The sequence below is a fragment of the Ictalurus punctatus genome, chromosome 24 (genome assembly GCF_001660625.3).
Source record: "Ictalurus punctatus breed USDA103 chromosome 24, Coco_2.0, whole genome shotgun sequence".
Taxonomy (NCBI): domain Eukaryota; kingdom Metazoa; phylum Chordata; class Actinopteri; order Siluriformes; family Ictaluridae; genus Ictalurus; species Ictalurus punctatus.
Genome location: NC_030439.2, coordinates 18,300,343 through 18,322,842, shown reverse-complemented (window position 1 = coordinate 18,322,842; position 22,500 = coordinate 18,300,343). Strand labels below are relative to the sequence as shown.

Genomic DNA, 22,500 nt, shown 5'->3' with positions numbered 1-22,500 from the left:
TCACACTATTTTCTTCTTTTTTTTTCCTGTTGTTTTTGTCACCTTTTGTCTCTTTCCGTTTTGTCGTTGTTCATTAGTTTTCGTCCCCCCCCCCCCTTTCTTATCTTATGCTGTTCTTCTGTCCTTCTCTATCTTTTTCTTCATCCTCTTCCCCCGTTTCTTCTTCTTCTTCTTCTTGTTATACTTTTCTCATTTTCTTCTCTTTCCTCTCTCCATTTTTTTAAATTTTTTATTATTATTTTCCTGTCTCGTCTCGCACGTCTTTCTTCTTTCTCCGTTTGTTTCTTCCCTCTCGTCCTGAAACCGCACACACACACACACACACACACTCTGCTTGTGCGCACACTTTTTTTTTTTTTTTTAATGGCCCTCACTTCCCGGTTCCTGCTCGGCGTGCATGTCCTCTCCTCTACAGAACGCGCGCGCGATGCGGGCGGTTTAAAGAATAATCGGATCGACGACTCCTCCATTTCTTCTGGTTTAAACGTCACGCCATTCCTTCATTTCCCTCCAACGGTTGTACTATTAATCTCCTCTCTAGGTGCACTCTACTAACCCCCACTCCCCCCCCTGTGCTGAAATCTGGCCTGAGGATACGTTTGAACCTAGTTAGGACTTGCCCAGGTTGACATTCCTGGAGATTCCAAGTCAAAACAGGAGATGTGCCGAGTGAAAGAGGCGACGCTGGACATTCTGTGACCTAAAAACCCGAGGATTATCCCATGCGCCGAGTGAGCAGGGTATCCGCAGCGTCCGCCAGGTAGCACGTCAGACCGTCCCTGTCCGTCCGGTTTCCCGGGTCAAACCGGCGTCCCACGACGAGCTCCGTTCCTATCGGCGCCGTGACTATCGTCCCGATCTGTGTCTCTGACCTCGAAATGTCGCCGAGCTAGAAAATCCACAAGGCTCGCTCACACGAGAGCTTTCAGTAGGTTTACAGGCAACACGAGAGGGTTTTAATATCCGAACACTACGTGTAAGAAGAAAACCCGTCTGACTGCGACCCGTAGGAACGTCTGGGAGCGTTCGCACACGCAGTCTACCGTCCGTCTGTCTGTCTACCTTCATGTCTGTGTTTGTCTAACCCTGTCTGTCATTCTTTATCCAGCCGTCTAAATTTCTGTCTGCCCGTCTAACGCTCCCTCTATCCGTCCATCACTAATCCGTGTCTGTCGCGCTGACCTGCTCTATCCGTGTTATTAAATGCCTCTTAACGGCATTTCTGATGAATCGTATCGTTTACAACATGTCAGGATGTGCATCGCATCATCTCGTAAACGCACACACGCACGCACGCACACACACACACGCACATACTTTTCCACCACTTCATATCTTTAATCTGCTTTCAGTTTTGCTTCTTCTGTACCCTTACCGTCGAACTTCTTCTAAGTCCTTGACTCACTCTTGCTTCGGGGAACACGAACATCTGGAGCAGTGTGAGAACGTATCAGCACACTACAGCTGGACTATCTCTCTCTCTCTCTCTCTCTCTCTCTCTCTCTCTCTCACACACACACACACACACACACACACACAGCTGACGGTAACAGTACTGAAATCGTTCTTGCGTAAACGTAGAAAGAGATTCCCGTCGATCATGTCGAACTTAGAGTTGTCGGTGGTTGTTTTATTTTATTTTATTTTTTTTATTATTTTTTTTACGGTTTACACGTGGACGAGAAAACGCACCATCGCGCGTCGTAAAACGTCGTCGTGTTTTTTTTTTGTTTTTTTTTTACGTGGTGAGGAACACCAGAGACCGAACGCCGTAATCAACAACAGAAGGAATTCATATCAGAGTTTGTTTTTAGGAAATTCCGCGCTACGGGTTTTATTCGAAAGCGGCGATCCCCCCCCCCCCCCCCCCAAAACAAGGCTTGGGGACTTGTTCTTTTTATTATTTTTAATGTCGTATTTACAGGATGTAAATAAATCCTGTACGAAGGCGTCAAGCCGTATCCGAGAACTCTTCTTTGTCCTGTATACGTGAGGGGAAATGATGTTACGCGACCCCCCCCCTCCCCCCCCCCCCTCGTTTTTCTCCCTAATTTGGTCGCCTGCCGGAGAGAACTGTGTCTCGTGCGATGTAATGCACTGAGGGGAAAGCGCTATCCGCCCTCTTCCGCATACATGAGCTGAGAGATGCCTACAATTGGCTAGTGTCCCTCTGATTGACAGGGCAGAGAGAGAGAGAGTAAGCCCCGCCCATTCCGAAAGCACAGCCTCGAGACTCCCAGCCATGAGTTGTCGCGTCATTTATGGGGATTCGACTCACAATCTCTCTTCTTTTTTTCGCGGAGCCCAAAGCTCCGAGCAGTTGATCTGGTTAAGAGTCTCCCAGCTCGGCGACGCCGGGGTTTTGAACTCATGACCTCCTGAATGTACGGGTTGTAACCAGAAGACTTTCATTTCAAATTAGAGCTAAAAGCCTTGGCGAAAAAAAATAAAATAAAAAATTTGTTCAAGATGTGTATGACGTGTGATGAGATCAGCTCGCGTTTTTAGCTTGCTCTCGCGCACCGGTCGTGTAGTGTCGTGGTTTTCTCGTCTATATTTTTGAGCTTTAGAAAGGCAAGCGGTTTCACGTCGTTGTTATTCCATGCGAGCGTTTCGCCGCTGACGCCTGGCCGCTCTTCGTTTGGTGGCGTAGCCCTTCCTTTTACATCGCTTCTCCAACGAATTGTTTACAAGGAACCTCTGAGTCACCGAGTCGTTAAGCAGCGAAACCTTTCTGGACACACCTTAAACCCGGACACGGCCTCTGATCTTTCCGTGTGAAAGGTGCGCGGCCGTGAACGTACGCTCTAATTTTAGGCATTCGGAGCGGAATAGCTGCCGGGTCGAACAATCGTGCTTACAAAAGCAGGATGAAGCGCAGCCGAAGTGTTATTGTGTGGACTGGCTTAAAGGTGTGTGGGTGTGTGCGTTGAAGTCATTTCGCCCTTTGTGTGTGTGTGTGTGTGTGTGTCTGTTTAACAGGTGGATACCCAGCGCCGTGCTACACACCTGACGGCCGGCTATGAGGAGCGGTCAGGAAGTGCCCTTTACACCCCACACTGCCTAGACGTGAGTACTAAACAAACACACACACACACACACACACACACACACACACTCTTCCAGTTTCGCTCGTACTTGTTTACGTATTTAAGCGCATTTGTAACGTGTACTCGTCCCTAATGTTTCCTCGATGATCCACACGAACTCCTAATAGACTTTCTATTCACTACAGGTGCAATCAAAAGTATTCGACCCCCAGTGCAGATCAGGTTTATCGAACAAAACGTACAGACTTCCAGCTGTTTGAAACGAACCAATCGGACGAAAGCAGTTGGAAATAGTTCGACACGACGAACGCTCCAAGTGCGTTTCAGCAAATTCAACTGAACATGCAACGTCTCCAGTCTCGAAACGCTTCAACCCCCTGAATAAAATCCCTCACAACAGCGCACATACCAAACAGGTGTTGCAGCAGGTGTGCTTGAGCTGGAACACGTGAAATACTCGCACTAGCTAGGGGCAGAAAATAGATGAAATACCTGGACGGGGCAGAAAAGGACTCTATTGATGACTGCACCCGGATTTCTGAGAAGTGAGGTCGGGAGAAACCCTCGAGTGACCGTGAAGGACCTGCAGCAGGACGTGGTGTAACAGGCGCTGAGGTTTCAGTGAGCACAGTAAGGCATGTACTAAATGCAGACGGTTTCCATGCCAGAACTCCAAGACGTTCACCGCTACTGACCCAAAAAGCACAAGAATTTTGGGATCCTGTTCCGTGGAGCGATGAAACAAAACCGGAACCTTCCAGTACGATGGATCGATGGTCAGTCTGGACGAAGAAGAATGAAGAACGAACACTCTGGCCACAGCATGGTGGAGGCTCGGTGATGCTCCGCGGCTGCTTTGCATCCTCTGGCACTGGAAACCTGCAGCGTGCGGAAGGCGAGATGGATCCTTCGAAGTATCAGGAGATCCTAGGAGAAAACGTCATGCCGTCTGTGAGGAAGATGAAGCTTGGGTGTCATTGGACTTTCAAACAGGACAACGATCCCAAGAAAACCTCAAATTCCACCGAGGCTTGTTTGCAGAAGAAGTCCTGGAAGATTCTACAGGGGCGTCACAGTCACCGGACTCGAACCCCGTAGAAAATCTCTGGTGGGATGTGAAGAGGGCGGGTGCAGCACGCAAACCCGAGATCATCACTGAACTGGAGGACACTGCTCACGAGGAACGGGAGAAGATTCCTCAGGAACGCCGCCAGAAGCCGTGCATCTCCTTTGCGGCAGGTCAAACATCAAAAGGGTGTGCTACCAGGTAGTAAAGATTCGAAGCGTTCGTCGTGTCGAACTATTTCCAACTGCTTTTGTTTGATTTGTTCATTTCAAACAGCCGGAAGTCTGTACATTTTGTTCAATAAACCTGTTCTGTACTGGGGGTCGAATACTTTTGATTGCACCTGTACACGGGGAACGGCGGATACACCGTAGGACCTGCGTTCGAGACACAGCCAAAGCAAACGCCCGACCGCTCGCTCGTTTCCGTCGCGTTCAAATGTCATCGGACGAAATTTGCCTTTGCAGTGCCACTTAGCTCGAAAGTATTGGCACCCTTCGTTGTCATAGAAACACATATTTTCGAATTTCTTGAGTAGTAATCGATTAGGTTGTTACGTGTGTGTGTGTGTGTGTGTGTGAAAGAGAGAGAGAACAAGTCCCTCTGTTTCTGTTCTGTGCAGGCCAACAGCAGCTGGCAGGAAAACCCCATCACTCCTCCACCCAGACATCCCCGCAGCACCCAATCACAACCCTCCAACTGAGAGAGACACAGTAACACACACACGCACACGCACACACACACACACGCACACAGGACCTCAGCGCTTCCACCAGCCCAACTCCACTTCCTCCTCGGACTCGTCTTTCGTTTTACAACCTCTCGGCTACGACATCTGTATCGGCCCGCCCGTGCACACACACACACACTCACACACACACACACACACTCTTCAAGTTTGGACTTCACTGGACAGTCATCCAGGAGCCTTCACTCGGCCCTTCCTGAGGCTGAAACAAAGGAAAAGGAAAAAGAAAGGTCACACGTCAGAGTGAGAGATGTGTGTGCGTGCGAGAGAGAGCCCTCACACACACGCGCGCACGCACACACGCGCACACACACACACATTTACTAGGACGGCTACAGTGAAGACCACATAGGATCCTCCTTCCTGCCTGCTTCGATATGAACCAAAATGCTGCCGAGTGCCGTGCGTTTGTCGGTCCGAGAACCGCCTCGGACAGCTGCAGCACGTAAATCTCTCTCTCACACACACACACACACACACACACACAGGTTCTCCTCAGTCCTCGTGTTCATTCGCTTTTCGGACGCTGTATACTTCACAGCTGCCTACGTCAATAAGGTCATCGGTTCATCCTAAGGAGAACGCTCACATGCGTTTATTCTCGGTTTCCGTCTTCCTGTGTTTCCAAAAATACAAAAAAATTTATATATATATATATATATCTCTCTCTCTCACTGCTAAGCACAACTGTTCAGTGTCATGACGTTTTAATCCCGGAGGAATGGAGGAGAAGGTGGAGGGGCAGGTCTGTACTGTAGCAGAGGGGACAGACATTTTAATCACACACCCGCGGGCTAGATTTCTCACCGGCCTTTTTGTTTTGTTGGTTTTTTTTTTTTTTTTTAAACAAGATATTTTCTTTCTGTTTCAATAGCTTAGCAGCTTTTAATAGCCCCTCCCCCCTCCTCCTCCTCCTCCTCACAGTGTAGAGTTAAATATAACGGCTTTCCATCATGTGTGAGAAAGCGAGCTGTGGTTTAAGCTTGGGCCGCATTTTTATGGTTAAAGATTTTTTTTTTTTTTTTTTTTTTCTTTCTTTTTTTCCCTCCCCGCTTTCTCTTCTTTTAAAAAAAAACGATAAGAAAATAAGTCTTCCATCCGTGCATGTCAATTCTTGAAGACTAATTCCACCGAGTCCTTGTGTAGCTCGTCAGTCTTTATTTTCCTTTCCAACGAGTGAATATTGCAGAATGGAGAGAATGTAACGGAACGACAGACCAAAAAAAAAAAAAAAAAACCAAAACACACACACACACACACACACAGAGAGAGAGAGAGAGAGAGAGAGAGAGAGAGGGGCTCTCCAAGATGCTCATCAGCTTTCGAGTTGAACCAGAGCTTCGGAGGCTGCGTCGAGCCGACTGTGCTCCTCCAAACCGATTTTTTTACATTTTTAAAAAAAATGTATGTGGACGGAAGTAAAGAAGAAGAGAAAACCGCGGAGTGCAGCGGGTTTTGATTTGAAGCTCTTGTATGGTGTGTGCTGATTGTTTTTTTTTGGGTCTTGTTCTACTTTATATCTGATTGTATCTCTCTCTACATCCGACCGAAAGCATCCGTACTGTGATGTTAGCATGCCACATCCCATTTAAAAACACACACACACACACAATTTTCTTTCTTTAACCTGTCTGAGCAACAAGGGCTTCTTTTTGAAGTTGAACCAAATAAGCGTGTGGTGGATTCACAGTCGGTGGACTGCAGCACGCGCTGAGGACGGAGACGTTAGACTCGAGGATCGCTTTCCCGACGCCGCGACGCGCGGGAAAAGCGGCAGGACGTGGTGTTTGGTGGCTGTTGTGCGTTTTTGTTTGTTTTGTTTTGTTTTGTTTAAACACGTCTCTCTCTCTCTCTTTCTGTCTTTCTCTCTCTCGCCCTTTCTTCATCCCTCCTCGTTTGTTTTTTTTCCCCTCTCTCCCTTTAACACTGACCATGGGAGCTCCCGGGGCATCCTGATGTATACGAATGGAAATTGTTACACAATGAACTCGACACCTGAAATGTAAGATGGGTTTTGTTTATATATAAAAACCACACACACACACACACACACACACACTCGGACACGACTCGAAAATGACCTTTTTACCCACATCTGTATAGATTAATGTTACTTACTAGGCTACATTTCAGCTGGCTGGCTTTTCTTCTAACTAATGCTATTACTACACCAAAATATTTTTTATTATTATTATTATTATTAATAATAATAATAATAATAATAATACTTGTTTTTTTTTTTCTCCTTCCTCCCTTCCTCCTTTTTGTACTCGTCATCAGCGGATGTCATTGTACAGATTGTGGAATGTTTAAGTGTATTTCTCTTTTTATAAAATGTACACGTTTGATTTTAATTACTTTGTTTGTTTGTTTGTTTGTTTTTCCTCTCGACTTTACTCCACTTATGACCTGGAGTGTTTTGTGTTTTGTATTTGTAATGTTGTCGAGTTTGATTTTGGGTTTGTTTATTTTCTTTTTGGGTTTTTTTTTTTTTTTTTTTTTTGGTTATTGTTGTTTATAATTTTTTATTATTATTATTTTAAATCGGTTGTATTTGTGTTTGGTGCAGTGAATTTATTATCACCCCCCCCCCTCCCTTCCTCCTCCCCCCTCCCTGAATTAAACCAGCTGTGCATATTTGCGTATCCTCCAGCTGGCATCTGTCGGAAAGGTCACGGGGTTTCTTTCGGAGAGTGTCGTCTTCTAGAAGCTTCGCAACACGACAAACAGGCGAACGATCACGTCTCCGGGCGCGGGCCGGATTTTTGCGTGTTTACGAGCGTGTTTGCTCGCTCGACAGGAGATCCAGCCTCCCGGCAACTCCTCCGAGCAGCTCAGGCCTCTCTTTTTTTTTTCTTTTTTTCTTTTTTTTGGGGGGGGGGGGGGGTCCTTTTAAGAAATCTTTTGTGCAGCTGCCAAGTGTGTGACGCTTCCAGTCCTGAGACTCTCACATTGTTTACGAAGGCTGTAAGCCCTCGTCATGGCTGCGGCATGAGCAGACATGTTCACCGCCACAAACTTTCTGGAGTTACGCTACATTGCTGGAATTACTTGGAGCTTCTCACCTGAGTGAGCGCGCGCGCGAGAGAGAGAGGGAGGAGAGGGGAGGGGGAGGGGAGGGGGGGGGGGTCAGTCTGTTTACACCTGGGCCTTTTTGTGCTTCTTGAGTGTTGGATGGATTTTATCCATCATTCATGGATTAAAATCTAAGCGTAACGAGCCGATTTGTAGAATAACGCGTGAATCTGATTTGAACAGATTGCCTCGTCATCAGTTTATTTAATCCCGACTCGCATCGTGACACGGATTCAGAAAGTGAGACGCCTGACCCACATTCAGTTCCTGGCGAGATCCTAGACGAACCCTCGTTTCCGTACACACGGTCACGGGGGAAAGGGAAAAAAAAAAAAAAAGAGAGAGAGAGCTCGCGACCAGGTCATGTGACCAGATGACATTTCGCTGCACCGAAAACAAATGAAACAGATTTGTGGTTTTGTTAACGTACTATATACATTTTTTTTTTCTTTCCCTCTAGAACTGTAGTATATCCTTCCTTCCTTCCTTCCTTCCTTCCTTCCTTCCTTGCGTCATCACTCCTCCTTTTCTCTACCTCTCCCCTGTTCTCTCCATTTCTCTTGTGTATATAAAACCCTGCCATTTTCAGACTTGTTAGTCTGGTATGAACTCCTTTTATACCTCAACTTTAGAACTGTTCTAGTAAGAGAGAAAAAGAAAAAAAAAGAAGAAAAAGGAAAGGAAAAAAAAAAAAAAACCACAAAGGAAATATGAGAATTGTAGTGTTCCTTATTAGAAAATTGAAAACTAATAAAATAATCTAGTGTGCTTTTGAGCTTTGGTGTGTGATTTATTTATTTAATTATTATTATTATTATTTAAAAAAACTTTTACGCTAATCCGTGATGTAGATCAGCACATTTTTGGGGGGTTTGTTTACGTGTTACGTCTGACACGCTGCTGATGGATTGTCTGATCTCTTTCAACTTGTGTATGAAGCCAAAAGATTTAAAACAGCAGCGGATGCCTCGAGTTCACGTCCTGAAAACTCCTCGGTGATTGACGACAACAAAAGTGTGTTTGAGTGAGCTGTATTTATGAATAATTCAAACAGAATCGACAGTGCGTTATAAAACAATGAAATGTCACCGCGTTAATTACAGCACGATAGGTGTGCGCTTTTATAGCAAAAATATCTCTATAAAAAAAAAATTTTTTTAAAAAGCCCCCCGATATTTGTCACGTCCAGCCGTAGGCGGGGGGTTTTTTCTGTTAGAAGTGTGCTAGGAAATGTTTATTAAAACTTTATTTTTGTTCAGTTTACACAAACAGAGTGGGACAACAAAACAGTTCAAGAAGGAAGACAAAAATTAGATCCAGCTACTTGTTATAAAAATGGAGTTCATCAGCACTACAGTACAGAAGTTTCTCGTGATTAGCGTGACGTCCGATCGAGCGGCGCGTAGTTGACTCCGCCCACTCTCGAGCCACAGAGACGGCCCGCTCGGCGGTCCGCGCTTTGTTTCTGACCCGGGGCGCCCGGAGACGTTAGGGGGAGGGTGAAAGACACGAAAATGGCGTTTGTAAGGCTGGCGAGAGACCGTGATGGTATACGAGATGTCAAACCTTAATATGGACGTGAAAAGTTTTAACGTTACATGTGCTACAAACCCACGGTTTTTAAAAAAATTTTATTTAAAGTCATATATACATACACAGGAGGACAGGACGGAGCTCTCCTATTGGTGGATCTCGCTGAACATCATCGTTCAGTCGGTACTTAAGGAGTCCTCACTGTAAATAAGTGTTTAGTGGCAACATTTCCCTCTATAGCTACTATAAATTATTTGTTTATACCATGGTGCTGGTCGGTTCTCAAATCCGATTGGTCGATTGGTTATCTACCGCAGCACGGCCGTGACGGTGGTTCGCCTGCTCGGCAAATCACGGGTTTATATCATTGTGCTCGTTCTCGTGTGAAAGGACTCTGTATCAGGTTTGTTGGCGTGATGACGTTTTCTGTGAGGAGATCAGGAACGAGCGACAAAAATACACCGTGTGCGCTTAATAAATAAATTTTTTTAAAAATCGCAATCGTCGGCTTCGGGACGCGCACAAAACGTATCGCCTGCTACATTTACTTACCGCGTGTATCGTTCAGGGACGTACGGAGAACGGCACGTGTGAAGTTTTACAGTCCTTTTGACTAACGGACGTTCAGGAAGACGTGCGCTCTCTGTGGTTGTGATTGTGGTTGTAGCGGTCCGAGTGGTTCTCCGTCAACAGCCTGTCTGAGTTCAAAGTGTCCGAGTAGATGGGACTCGGCTCGACCTCCTGCTCTCCGCCCCGCCTACACAGGAAACACAGGATACGCTTAAACGTGTTCCTCATGTCCTCGTCGCGACACGAGTAGATGATGGGGTTCACCAGGGAGTTGCACTCGGCCAGGACCAGGCAGTACTTCTCGTATTTCAGCACCTGGCAACCCTTGCACTCAAGTCCGTCCAGCAGCAGGATGACCAGCCCGGGGGTCCAGCAGATCACAAACGCACCTGAGGACAAAGAAACGGGTCGAAGCGAGGAACAAATCAATCCTCATGTGCATTTGCGGTCGTGTGTGTGTGTGTGTGTGTGTGTGTGTGTGTGTGTAACTGCCCACATCCTGTTTACTGCACACACACACACACACACACACACACACACAAGCAGAGTGATTCACATCTGGAGAATGCCTCGACTTGTTTTCATTAGGTTCTGTGTGTCAATTCATTAACATCTGTTTCCTATAGAGGCTTACCGTGCAATTATCATTCCTCACGACACGAACATCTCCGGATCGCGTTCACGACACGAACAGCACCGGCTATTTTTAAGTATCTTGCTGCTGCTCCCTTTATTGTTACCTTCCATTTTCCCTCCCTTTCCTTAAACTCTCCATTATGTGAGGTATTAGTCATCTAGTAATAATTAATTCTCAACTTACTGGAAGGGGAAACACTGTAGAGCGCAAAAGCCTGAGTAAGACTATTATTATTATTTATTATATTTGGGGGTGTTTTTTTTTTTTTTATTATTTAAATGTTCACATATGAGATGTTCTCAAATTCTGTCAGATTACCTCGTGTTCGCTAACTAGCAGGGAGGATAATGAATTTTTGGGTTTGTGTTTTTTTTTTTTTTTTTTTTTTATAAAGTTAAACGAATCCTGTCGAGTTAAAATGTTTAAAAACATTTAAAAAAATTTCCCCCCGTTCTCGCCCGTTAAAAAAAAAAAATGAACGTTTTAATCCCGTCGGTTTAGCTCGTATAGATCTGGATTACTGCGGAGGAATTCTTTAAGAAATCCTGTCAGGTTAGTTCAAGTCAGCTGACTTAAGTAGTTAGCTACGATCTCTCGTCTCGTTCGCTCATTTAGCTAGCAGAGGAAGCTTGGGAACATACAGATACGTGATATATAAATAAATAAATAAACCCCGTCGTATTAGCTACACTCGGCTGATGTAAATAAATTCCCTCAGTCACGTCGGCTCCCGTTAGCTAGCTAGAGAAGGATTAAAAACACTTGCACACGAATTCTCTCTGAAATCCTTTCAGGTTACCTCATGTTCGCTAGCTAAAACTAGCGGAGAATGATTACAAACCTATATAGATCGGTCTTTTTCTTTAGTTCTTTTTCAAATGATCAGGTTAACTAGCATTGACACACAGGATAGTAAACCATTATAAACAAATCCAGCTCGCGCTTTTTCAACTCGGCCTCCTGGCATTATCAGGGAAGATCTTTTTCTAAAGACGTTTCTGAAGAAATTCCTGTCAGGTTAGTTGGCGTCAACAGGGAGGATAATAAGCGTTTATAAATACGTCATCAGATAAATCCTCTCGGGTTAGCTAGCATTAGAGCGCTGGCTAGCATTATCAGGAAAGACGATGAACGTTTGTGATTAAATTCTCTCTCTCTCTCGAAAAAAAAAAGTTTTTTGTATGCTAGCTCGACAAACTGTGAACATTTAAAGAGGAATTCTGTCACACTCAGTCACGTTAGCTGGCTGGTTACTGTTAGCGGGGAAAATAATGAACTTTTATGATCATGCATATAGGAACATATTAATTGGGCCTGGATAAATATATAAATATATATATATATATATATATATATATATTTCAGTCTGGAGAGAATTTCTCTCACAGCCAAATAAATCTTACATAATGTGGTGATATAACAGAATCTGCTTTGCGGTCATCGTTACGAGCACACAATGAAATGCTTTCTCCGCATATCCCTAGTTGGAAATGATCTGGGGTCAGAGCGCAGGGTCAGGCCTGGAATGGAGCCCTAGGGGTGGTGGGGGTGAAGGGTGTTGCCCTACAGCGTCTCGGAGGGATTTAAACTCCCAGCGCTCCGGTTACTAGCGCACAACCTTAATCGCCGAGCCACCGACGCGCCTTCGGGAATGACCATCGACAGCCGAGTAAACTGCAACTCGGATCATCACTCACACGGTTGTTTTGCACGTCTGTCTGCTTCCGTTGGAATAGAAGTCTGTCGGTGATTTCGGCTCCAAAAACCCAGACGACATATTACACAAACATCCCAACTGTAAAATCCTCATCTCTTTAGTAACCGTGACGACTAGTCTAGTTAGGATCGTAGGAACGTTAGGACGACAGATATTAAAGACGAACAATGCCTTTATCTTATCTCTACTCTAGATAGGAAATGAGGATTACGGGAGCATCCTAACCCACCGAAATCCCCTGAAAAGCGTCCTCATCAGCAGCTCGGACAGCCGCGCCGGCTGGAACTCAGAATCTCTCCTTCTAATGCGTTAGCGCCTTTTTAGGAACGACGCGTTCGCCGGGACTCGCGAGGTCTACGATCTACACCATCCTAAGACTTATTAGCGAACAAAAAAAAAACCCAACCGACGTGTTTTGCTTATTTTACAAAAGAAAGCGTATTCGTTTGATACGACAAAGCTTTCTTTCTCTCGTCCGAGGAGACGTTTATCTATTCCTAACATTTACGGAAGGAGTCTCCAGTGTTCGGTGACCTGTCACGTGGGAAAGTCTTCAGGACAGAGGCGTTTGCAGGGTTTTTTTTTCTCCCCCCGGTTTGTCAGTAACATGACGAGCGGTACAGTTCCTCTACAACATGAAAGAAAAAAAAAAAAAAAAGAGGCCATTGAGAGAATTTTTTATTTTCTATTAAATATAACTATGACGGGTTAGAAAGTACAACACGGTCATTAATAAGCGAGCTTGCGGAGTAACGGAATACGTGTAACGGCGTGACGTAACCGGTGACTGATCCGTTACGTCGGGGGGAAAAAAAAACAACGTGATCGGGTTACAGGTACATTTTGTAAATAGATAGATAAATAAATAAATAAATAAATAAATAAATAAATAAAGTATCTCCTGACTCAACACTACATAGTCAGCTGCCTGATGATCGTTCTGGTCGTCTCTTGCCGGTCGTGACTCGCGTGTTACAGTTGGAGCTAATCTGGTAGAAACGAGCACAGGTTGTTCTCTGCAACGCTTTTGTGAGATGTAACGTCACCCGCGCCCAAACGCTGAACATGTTCTGAAGCGTTAAATACGTGGAAAAGAAAAACCATCGCGTTCTTTTCCACGTTTACATCACAAAAACGTTTGTAACAGCCGGTTAGAGTCGCTGTGATCCCTTGGAGCGACTCGTGACTTGTGCTAACTCGTACCAGTAAGATATATATTTATATATTAAACAAAAACAGACTTTACCCAGAATCATGGAGACGGTTTTCATCAGCCCGACGAGCGTGTCGTTCTGCCTGACGTTAAGTGAATAAGGCAGCGTGCTCTGGCTCTTCCGGCGCACGTAGATGAAGATGCGTGTGTATATGGCCACCATGATGGAGAACGTGATGAGGTTGAGTACAGCCCAGAACACTAGGAAGCTGCGGGAGTAGAGCGGCGCGACGGTGGAGCAGGAGGAAAATTTGCACACGCAGTTCCAGCCCATGGTCGGGACGAGGCCCATGATGATGGCCATGACCCAGATACCCACGATGAACATCAGCACACGCCGGTTGGACATGGTGCTGTGCAGCTGCATGGTGAAGATGCTCTGGTGTCTCTCCCACGCCACGGCCAGCAGGTTGACCACCGACGCGGTTAGGCTCATCTCGATCAGCGCTCCTCGCACGAGCCACTCGTTCTGCGTGAGAAAGATGGTCCACGGCCCCGTGTGGAAGATGAGGTTGAGGTAGGAGATGCCGGCGAACAGGTCCGCCGCCGCCATGTTGCCCAGCAGGTAATAGATGGGGAAATGGAAGCGCCGATTCACGATGATGGCCACCATCACCATCAGGTTGGCGAAGAGGATGAAGATGCACACGGGGACTCCGAGTCCCACCACCACGAAGTCCCTCGGCTTCCATGCCGCGCTGAGGCTCTTGTTGCTGAGCTCGTAGAAAAACGAGACGTTCTTCTCGCGTCCCTCGCAGAAATCTTCGTTCAACATGGAGGAGTTCGGCGATGGACGAGTGATCCGAAGTGTCGTCTGCTAGATTCCGCGTTCCTGTGGGAGTAACTCACCCTCCAGGGGGGACATCCAGTCAGAATGTCAAGACTGAATGTTCTGCTCATCAAGGTGGAGCTGGTTTCTGTGCTGGGGAAGAAAAAAAACAAAGAACACCGTGAGAAGCAGAATACATACGTTTATTAGCGGGGGTCTGATTGATTAACTACGCGGTGACTGGATTTCCAGTCCGGACGGTTCTCCAAAAAAAAACCCCAACCCTTCATACCCAAAACTGTAAAACATGGCCGTAAGGAAGAGTTACCCAGCATCATCGAGAAGCTTTTCCTCAGCACCACAAGTGTGTGGTTTGGCATCAAAGACGCAGTTTTAATAGTAAAAACGAAATGATATCAAAGACCATTCCTCAAGCACGATTCCCTCGTTACGTAATCGCGAAAACGAAACGAATTAGCGAGCTACTTCGGTCTTTTCTTTTAAGTTCGACGGTTAACGAGAAAGCAGGGCGCGCTCGTTTGCGTACGAGTGCTTGGGGACGCTCCAAAATCCGACAAGAGACCTCAACACTTTCAGCACTTCCGGAGTGGCTGGTATGAAAAATAACTCCGTAATGATACTCAAACACTGTATGTTTCGACAGTGTTAATGATGTATAGAACGTTGTAGTTTGATCGCAATAAACCACATCACGTCGTATCCTCACCGCCATTACCCAGACGCTATTTCGGGTCATTGTATAAACCCGGTAACGATACGTGGGTGGTGTTTAACGCCTAGAAATTTCCTATCGACTCTGTTCTCCGTATTTGATATTATACCCAGAGGTGTGTGTATATGTCTGACGACAGATCTCGTACGCCACCGAGAACCGTACAGCGCGTCCCATCGACATCTGATCGCTATCGCGTTTCTGACAATACCCAGAGCTTGGATATCAGTACCGCATCAAAAACATTCCACATCCCCACCCACACACTAACACAGCCAGTTCCAGGTCTTCTAAACGGACACAGATGCAGCCGTAACGAAAAAGGAAAGCGGAAGAGTTGAGGCAACCTTAACGGAAAACGCGTAATCCGACACGGTGCTGTTTACAGTATAGATCTACGGCACCTCGCCTTAATCGCACATCCACACCGAGCCTCGGGACGAAGGCGCGGAAATACACACGCGGGTAATACTCGTGCGGAAAAAGACTTACGGACATGTCCTGGGTGTGATGCGGTGCAGTGATGTAATGAAACGACACGCAGATGTTCGGAAACGTCCGTCCCCGTTTAGGTTGTAGTTCTCCGAGGTGACCCGGATGTGAGGAGAGCACGTTGCGGCATCGATAAACATTATTATATCATCGACTGGCATTACCCAGACGTCATTTCAGCTCGTTATATCAATTTAGCAACGATACCTGGGTGTCGTTTAGCGCCTATAAATCCCCCCGTCGGCTTCGTCGGTTCTCCCTGTAGATCTAAATTTAAGTAAGTGAATTTTATAAATGGATATCGCGATGTGATGCTGTTTAAGGCGAGCCGGCGGGAAAATATTACATTGCAAACAAATTGCATTTTCTGGTTCATTAGCAAAACAAACACACACACACACACACACACACACACACACACACACACAGGAGAGTACAAGAGGAGCTGTAACGAGTAACATATGTGAGCTCGTGCTCCTGCAAAACAAATCAACACGGATGCAAAGTGGTTTAAACTTCGGGACGCACGTTACGACGAAGTACTGACGTCATCACGACACGCTTCTCTGAATAATGTACCGATCGTCACGTTTCTGCTTGATAACTTTTTTTTTTTTTTTTTTTTAAATTGTATTTATTCTGCCAGACATGCGATTCTTTTCATCTACTGTTTTGTCTTTTATGGCTTTATTTATTTATTTATTTATTTTTCACTTCGTACTATTCGTTCACGCTTGATTTTATTTTAACAGCACAATGGCTGGCCGAGACTCGGAGTCTTTAAACGTGCTATATGTAAATAAAGACGACTCGACTTGAGAACTCTGTGGTGATGATTCGGAATGCAGCGGTACGCCTCGTCTTCAACCGGCCCAAAAGGACCCACGTCACACCCCTCTTCACGTCCGTCCGCTGGCTTCCTGTATCCACCCGTATCAAATTCAAGGCCTTGACGCTCACGTACAAGACCTCGTCTGGAACAGCGCCCCCTACCTCGACACTCTCCTTGAGGCTTACGATCCCTCACGCAATCTGCCATCGATCGACGACCGACGCTTAGTAGTTCCCACTCAGCGTGGCTCAAGGATTCTTTCCAGAACCTTCACACTAACCGTCCCTCAGTGGTGGAGTGAACTTCCAACCTCAATCCGGACCGCAGAATCTCTCACCGTCTTCAAAAAACAGCTACAGACCCACCTCGTCCATGAGCACTTAACTAACCCCTAAAACGCCAACCCCACATTATCCTTTATTAAAAAAAAAAAAAAACCTCAGGGATTTTTAAATCTAGAACTCAATTATAAATCTTGTACTGTAGCACCACTCGTATTGTTCTCCGCTTGATATATCGATGCGCTTGTATTTCCTCATCCGTAAGTCGCTTCGGATAAAAGCGTCCGCTAAACGAATAGATATAAATGTAAATCAGTGTAATGAGTAACTGACTGGGTTTAAAAATCGGTTTGTGGATTTGTTTTGTAAAATACCGCGCCGCTTTTGCCAGCGAAGCAAAACCCAAAGATCGTGATCCGTATCATCTATCGCGACGATGTCCGCGGGTGAGTCAGATCAACCTTAATCTTTTTATGTCACGTCGTCTAGGTGTCAAAAGTGCATCAGGTTTCAGGTAGCAGCAGAAAGGGCTGCTGAGAACGACGCACCAGTAGTATATTACATCTGGAACTAGAAATTAAAACGCTGTCACACTTTTACCGTCACGTGTTGGTTTTGTTTTCCGTTCGACTCACCATCGTATAATTCATTTTCTACCTGAAACCCAGCGTGAAGGACGACAAACAACGACAACAAGCACTTTCGTTTTCTTCTCGTCATCATTTTGGTATCGGTGTCAAAATTTACATAAATATATAAAAAAAAAAAAGGATGGTATCGCGACAACCTCTGCAAAAAAAAAATCCCTTAATCTTTTTAAACAACGGCATTTATCATCGTTTGTCGAGGTTTTAAGCGATATCGCTTTGCTAACAAAAGACCAGCAACGTTTTTAATTTATTCGTTTTTCTTGACATAGTATCGTTTCCGTATCCGTGTCAATCTCAGCGGGTATTTCTCGCCTACTGCTTTATGAATACTGAGAATTCGGACGTATTACTCCTTCGGCGTACTGATTTTCACCTACTGTGTAATAGGGTAGTAAGGATATAGGGCTAAGGATATATCTGGCTAAAGGTAGTTAAAATATATAGTGCGTGCTGTTTAAATGATGGCGTTCTTTCACGGAGAGCCTGCGAGATTGCGACGACCAACACGCATTGTAAGTCGTACGGTTACGCGATCACATTATACCGGTTAAAAAGAGACAGCACAGTCGGCTGCAGAAACCGGCACTTTAGCCGACGTTGGAGCTCTGTTTTTGCTACAGAGCTCATTATGTTTCAGTCCATCGTTTTCTTTTTATCGGACGTTTTTTTTGGGGGGGGGGTTTATACATTTATTTGTTCGTTTTTAAAGGCATGGTGAGCCTGCAGTCCATTTTGTTTACAATATTAAACCTCGGTCGCCATTTCGGATTTATTCGGAAATAAAAACGAGTCATTTTTTTTTGTCTTGATTCAGAAGACAAAAAAAAAAAAATTCACAAAGGAGTCGTTTTTAGTCATCATTTTTTGCAAGACTACGGAGAATCGAGCCGAGTCGACTCGAACCGAATCGATTCGTGACAGGAGTGTGTGGTTACACGTTTAATGTGAAATGAAAGGTTGATATCGTGAGAAAACTGGGACACGTCCGGGTATAAATCCATAAACACTGCCCATAAGAACAAGACTTACAGGCAAGGACACTCCTCACACACAGCTGCTGGTGTTTGGCTGAAAAACAATGAATTTTGTGCCTCACTCAAACTGAACTGCAACAACAGTGTTGTGGTTTGTTGAGCTGTACATTAATGAGGTGTTGACTTTGGGGTGCAAAACAAACAAACAAACAAACAAACAAACAACGAGGGGTTAGTTAGTTAGTTAACACAGATAAAACATTTCACTTCTGACCACACAACAGCATGAACATGGGCATGTGTTCATGTGTTCAGGAGTGATATTATTATTACTGTTGTTGTTGTTGTTGTTGTTGATTTTGCACCGGTGTTTTTTGAGCGCGCGCCCTACTCTCGTTCCCGATTGGAAACACGGAAGATTAATTTCCTTCGGTTGTTTTTTTTATTGTTGTTTTTTTATATATATTTTTTTTTTTAACTGAACAGACACAAAAACAACTCGCCAAAACGTGTGCATAAAGTGTCGCGTCACTTACCTACCGGTCACCCGGTTTCCGTCCAAACACATCCAGAACCGGAGCAGTGGAAGCGGAGCGCAGAGGAGAGGAGAAAGTCCTCGGCGGTGTGATGACGAGTCTCCGGAACATTACCGCCGCTCTACCGCTCACAACCTGTAATACACGCCTGAAGCGCGCCGCCGCTTTTTCTGCTCTCTGATTGGCTGGGGGTTATTGCGTCATCATAAGTAAGTTGTTACTACGCTCGCGCAGAGAGATAATTTTTTTTTTTAATGGCATTAACGTGAATAATTATTGTAACCTTTATACATTTGTCCTACAATGACACCTTGCATTGTGTCTCTTTATTTTTCATTTTTATTTATATATTTTTGTATTTTTTTAATTTTTAATTTTTGTAATTATTTCTATTTTATTCTATTTTATTCCTATTATCTTTATTATTATTATTATTATTATTATTATTATTATTAGTAGTAGTAGTAGTAGTAGTAGTAGTATTGCTATTGTTGTTGTTATCTTTGTTATTATTGTTATTATTATTTATTTTTATTCTCCTTTCTTCTCTATATTGATGTGTTGGCAATATTGTATGTAAACAATCTGGCCAATAAAGTACTTTGAAATGTGAATTGAATTGAGAGAGAGTGAGAGAGAGAGCAAGAGAGTGAGAGAGAGAAAGAGAGAGAGAAACAGAGAGAGAGTGGACAGACAGAGAGAGAGAGACAGAGAGAACAGAGAGCGAGAGAGAGAGAGAGAGAGAGAGAGAGAGAGAGAGAGAGAGAGAGAGAGTGGACAGATATAGAGATAGAGAGAGAGTGGACAGATATATAGAGAGAGTACAGAGAGAGGACAGATATAGAGAGAGAGTGGACAGACTGAGAGAGAGAGAGGACAGAGAGAGGACAGGGGGTGAGGAGACAGACAGACAGAAAGAAAGAGAGAGGACAGATATAGAGATAGAGAGAGAGAGGACAGACTGAGAGAGAGGACAGAGAGAGGACAGGGGGTGAGGAGACAGACAGACAGAAAGAAAGAGAGAGGACAGATATAGAGATAGAGAGAGAGAGGACAGACTGAGAGAGAGAGGACAGAGAGAGGACAGGGGGTGAGGAGACAGACAGACAGAAAGAAAGAGAGGGGACAGATATAGAGATAGAGAGAGAGAGGACAGACAGAAATTCCCCCTGTGCACGGAGACTTTGAGGGACACCCTGTAATGTACTCAGCAGTCACTCTAAACTGCTGTTCGGTTAGCGCTTCATTTCATTTTAAAATGGACGATCAAAAATTGATCAGGAAATCTCCTGGCCAGTGCTAGCTCAATGGTTAAATGGCTTTTTTTTTTCAGATTTAGATTCATGAATATGACCCATGTACCGTTTTGGGAAGAAAACCGGAGAACCCAGAGGAAACCCATTTGGACATGGAGAAGAACCGCGTAACTCTACACAGACATTAACTCGAGCTAAGTGTGGAACAGGGAACCCTGGAGCGGTGAGGCGCTTGCTTGTAATCACGTCCTAAAATGTTGCACAGACAGGAACACATCTGTCTTCTAGTATTTTGTGTAATCGTGCTTGGTCAGGCTTGTAGTCTGCGGTGGTTGTTCGTGCTTGTTATGGGAACAGAACTGAACACACTGCACTCTCCTCTCCTGATAGTCTCTAATACATCGTGCAGGGGCATGAACTGGATCAAGTATAAACCTACTGAAGATTGAAGTCTGCGCGCATTTACCTCAGTTCAGCGACTCGACACAATGGGAACAATGACGCATTAACACACTAACGAAGGCCTAAAGCCAAACATTTGTGTAACTATTCCCATTATATTAAATCACCGAGCCGAGCGAAAATGTGCGCAGACTTCGTTCATCGGTAGTCTGCGTTAAGGAAAGTCCGAAGCTCTTGACCGAGTCCATGTGAAGCACCTCCGTCAGCCCATCCTGACAGTTCTGCTATTGTTCCTTATCTTAACACAACAAAGTACTCACACAAAGCTCGGAAACGGTGAAGAAAATGTCAGAGATACTTACTTTCGGTTTACTTTCCATGAGTGTGGGATCCTGTGCGTGGGTTTTGGACAGAAGCTGAGACGGTGCAGGGCTTTAGCGAGTGCGACGTGTCGTTTATCTCGGTAGGAACGTGACAGAACTGGGAACAGGAAATAAAAGTGAGAACCAAAGACAGTTTTATAGATCTGTGAATTCAGTAACTGAGACAGAAGCAAAACAGAGAGGAGATTGAGTTTTTATCACGAAATGAACAAACATATTCCAAACACACTTTATACGCTACAGATACTGATACGGTCATTTGAGATGACAGAATAATGACAGTGATGGATGGATGGATTGGTGTCCCGTCCCATGCACAGGGCCTTTTCTGAATATTTCAGGGCCCAAGAGATATCTTACTTAACGTACTAACGTATGGCTAACGTACCAACACACACACCCACACTAATGGTAGCAGAGCTGCCATGCAAGGCGCTAGCTTCCCATCAGGAGCAACTTCAGTGTCTTACCCAAGGACACTTCGGTATGTGGAGTCACGTGGGCCGGGAATCGAACCTCCAACCCTACGATTAGTGCACAACCCGCTCTACCACCTGATCCACAGCCGGCCCACAAATAGATACACGATCATGATCGCGGCTTCTTCGTGACCTTCTGCAGTTTCTATTCTTCTTACAGCACAACGGAGCCACCTGCAACAACCTGATACATAAACGTTTTCACTAAATGATAGTCGTGTGCTTTTTTGCACAGTTATTTATTTTTTTTAAATCACAGCGCCTGATGGACGGTGGCTTAGTGGTTAACACGTCTGCCTCGTACCTCCAGTGTAGGGGAGTCGATTCCTGCTGCAGCCCTGTGTGTGTGGGTTTCTTCCGGGTTCTCCGGTTTCCTCCTCCAGTCCAAAGACATGCATGGCAGACTGATTGGCGTGTCCATAGTGTCTGTGTGATTGTGTCCGATGGATTGGCACCCAGTCCAGGGTGTACCCTGCCTTGTAGACGATGCTTCCTGGGATCGGCTCCAGGTTCCTCGCAACCCTGTATGATAAGCGGTATAGAAGATGGATGGAAATATCATGGAGCCCCCTGGTGGTCCGGAGGCCCTAAGCAACTGCTTATCCTACTTATAACGAGAGTATTGACTAACCTAGCAAGAGCAGGAGTTTTACCCTGACTTATTTTCATTCAAAATCCTGTCCAGCAGATTCAGACCAGTTAATAACGTGATCAGACTGATTTATCTTTTATGGGATAGCGCAGTATCTACAGTGTCCAGTGATTCTGCTGAATCTCAGCAGAAGCGGGTATTTCTCTCCTACTGTTTTATGAACACTGAGAATTCAGATATACTTATACTGATTTGGCGTAGTGATTTCAGACGCAGCCGAGGTCTCTAATGGTTGAATGAGTCCCGTCCATGTTCACAAAGCTCCACCCGAGGACCTATAGCGGCCCATAGAGTATAGTGTCTATAAAATGACTGACAGGAGGTGCGTCCAAGCACAAACGAGCATCCTGGCCCAGAAGTCCGCTTTCCAAATGAATTTTCTCAGCGAATTAGTAAAACTTCGAGTTCACGCATTATTTTTTTTTAAATATCATTTTCTACATATTGTTCAT

At 45.0% G+C, this 22,500-nt stretch overlaps 2 protein-coding genes across 6 annotated transcripts in view; one reads left to right on the top strand and one right to left on the bottom strand.

The window, feature by feature from the left end:
- The window catches only part of pbx4 (pre-B-cell leukemia transcription factor 4), a 63,928-nt gene extending 55,175 nt beyond the window's left edge, over nt 1-8,753 (top strand). For all 3 annotated transcript variants that reach the window (XM_017454756.3, XM_017454754.3, XM_017454755.3), the window contains 2 exons: nt 2,983-3,069; nt 4,739-8,753. In XM_017454756.3, coding sequence (XP_017310245.1) covers nt 2,983-3,026 — 44 coding nt within the window. In that variant the 3' untranslated portion in view covers nt 3,027-3,069; nt 4,739-8,753. The remainder of the gene's footprint in view (nt 1-2,982; nt 3,070-4,738) is intronic.
- lpar2a (lysophosphatidic acid receptor 2a) lies at nt 7,742-19,033 on the bottom strand. 3 transcript variants are annotated; one of them, XM_047150451.2, is made up of 3 exons: nt 18,877-19,033; nt 13,643-14,526; nt 7,742-10,431 (listed from the first exon to the last, which is right to left on the bottom strand). In XM_047150451.2, the coding sequence occupies exons 2-3, from the start codon at nt 14,382-14,384 to the stop codon at nt 10,097-10,099; spliced, it is 1,077 nt and encodes a 358-aa protein (XP_047006407.1). In that variant the 5' UTR covers nt 14,385-14,526; nt 18,877-19,033; the 3' UTR covers nt 7,742-10,096. The 3 variants fall into 3 exon arrangements, with proteins under 3 accessions (XP_047006407.1, XP_017310389.1, XP_017310390.1); XM_017454900.3 differs by having other exon boundaries at nt 13,643-14,531; nt 18,877-19,032; XM_017454901.3 differs by having other exon boundaries at nt 13,643-14,531; nt 18,881-19,032.
- Between the last annotated feature and the right edge of the window lie 3,467 nt (nt 19,034-22,500).

Bases quoted from the DNA above. Each gene is read 5' to 3' on its own strand.
- lpar2a (XM_047150451.2), bottom strand. From the start codon at position 14,384: ATGTTGAACGAAGATTTCTGCGAGGGACGCGAGAAGAACGTCTCGTTT. The intron at 10,432-13,642 runs GTAAAGTCTGTT...CTTTGTCCTCAG, and splicing joins AACCGTCTCCATGATTCTGG to GTGCGTTTGTGATCTGCTGG.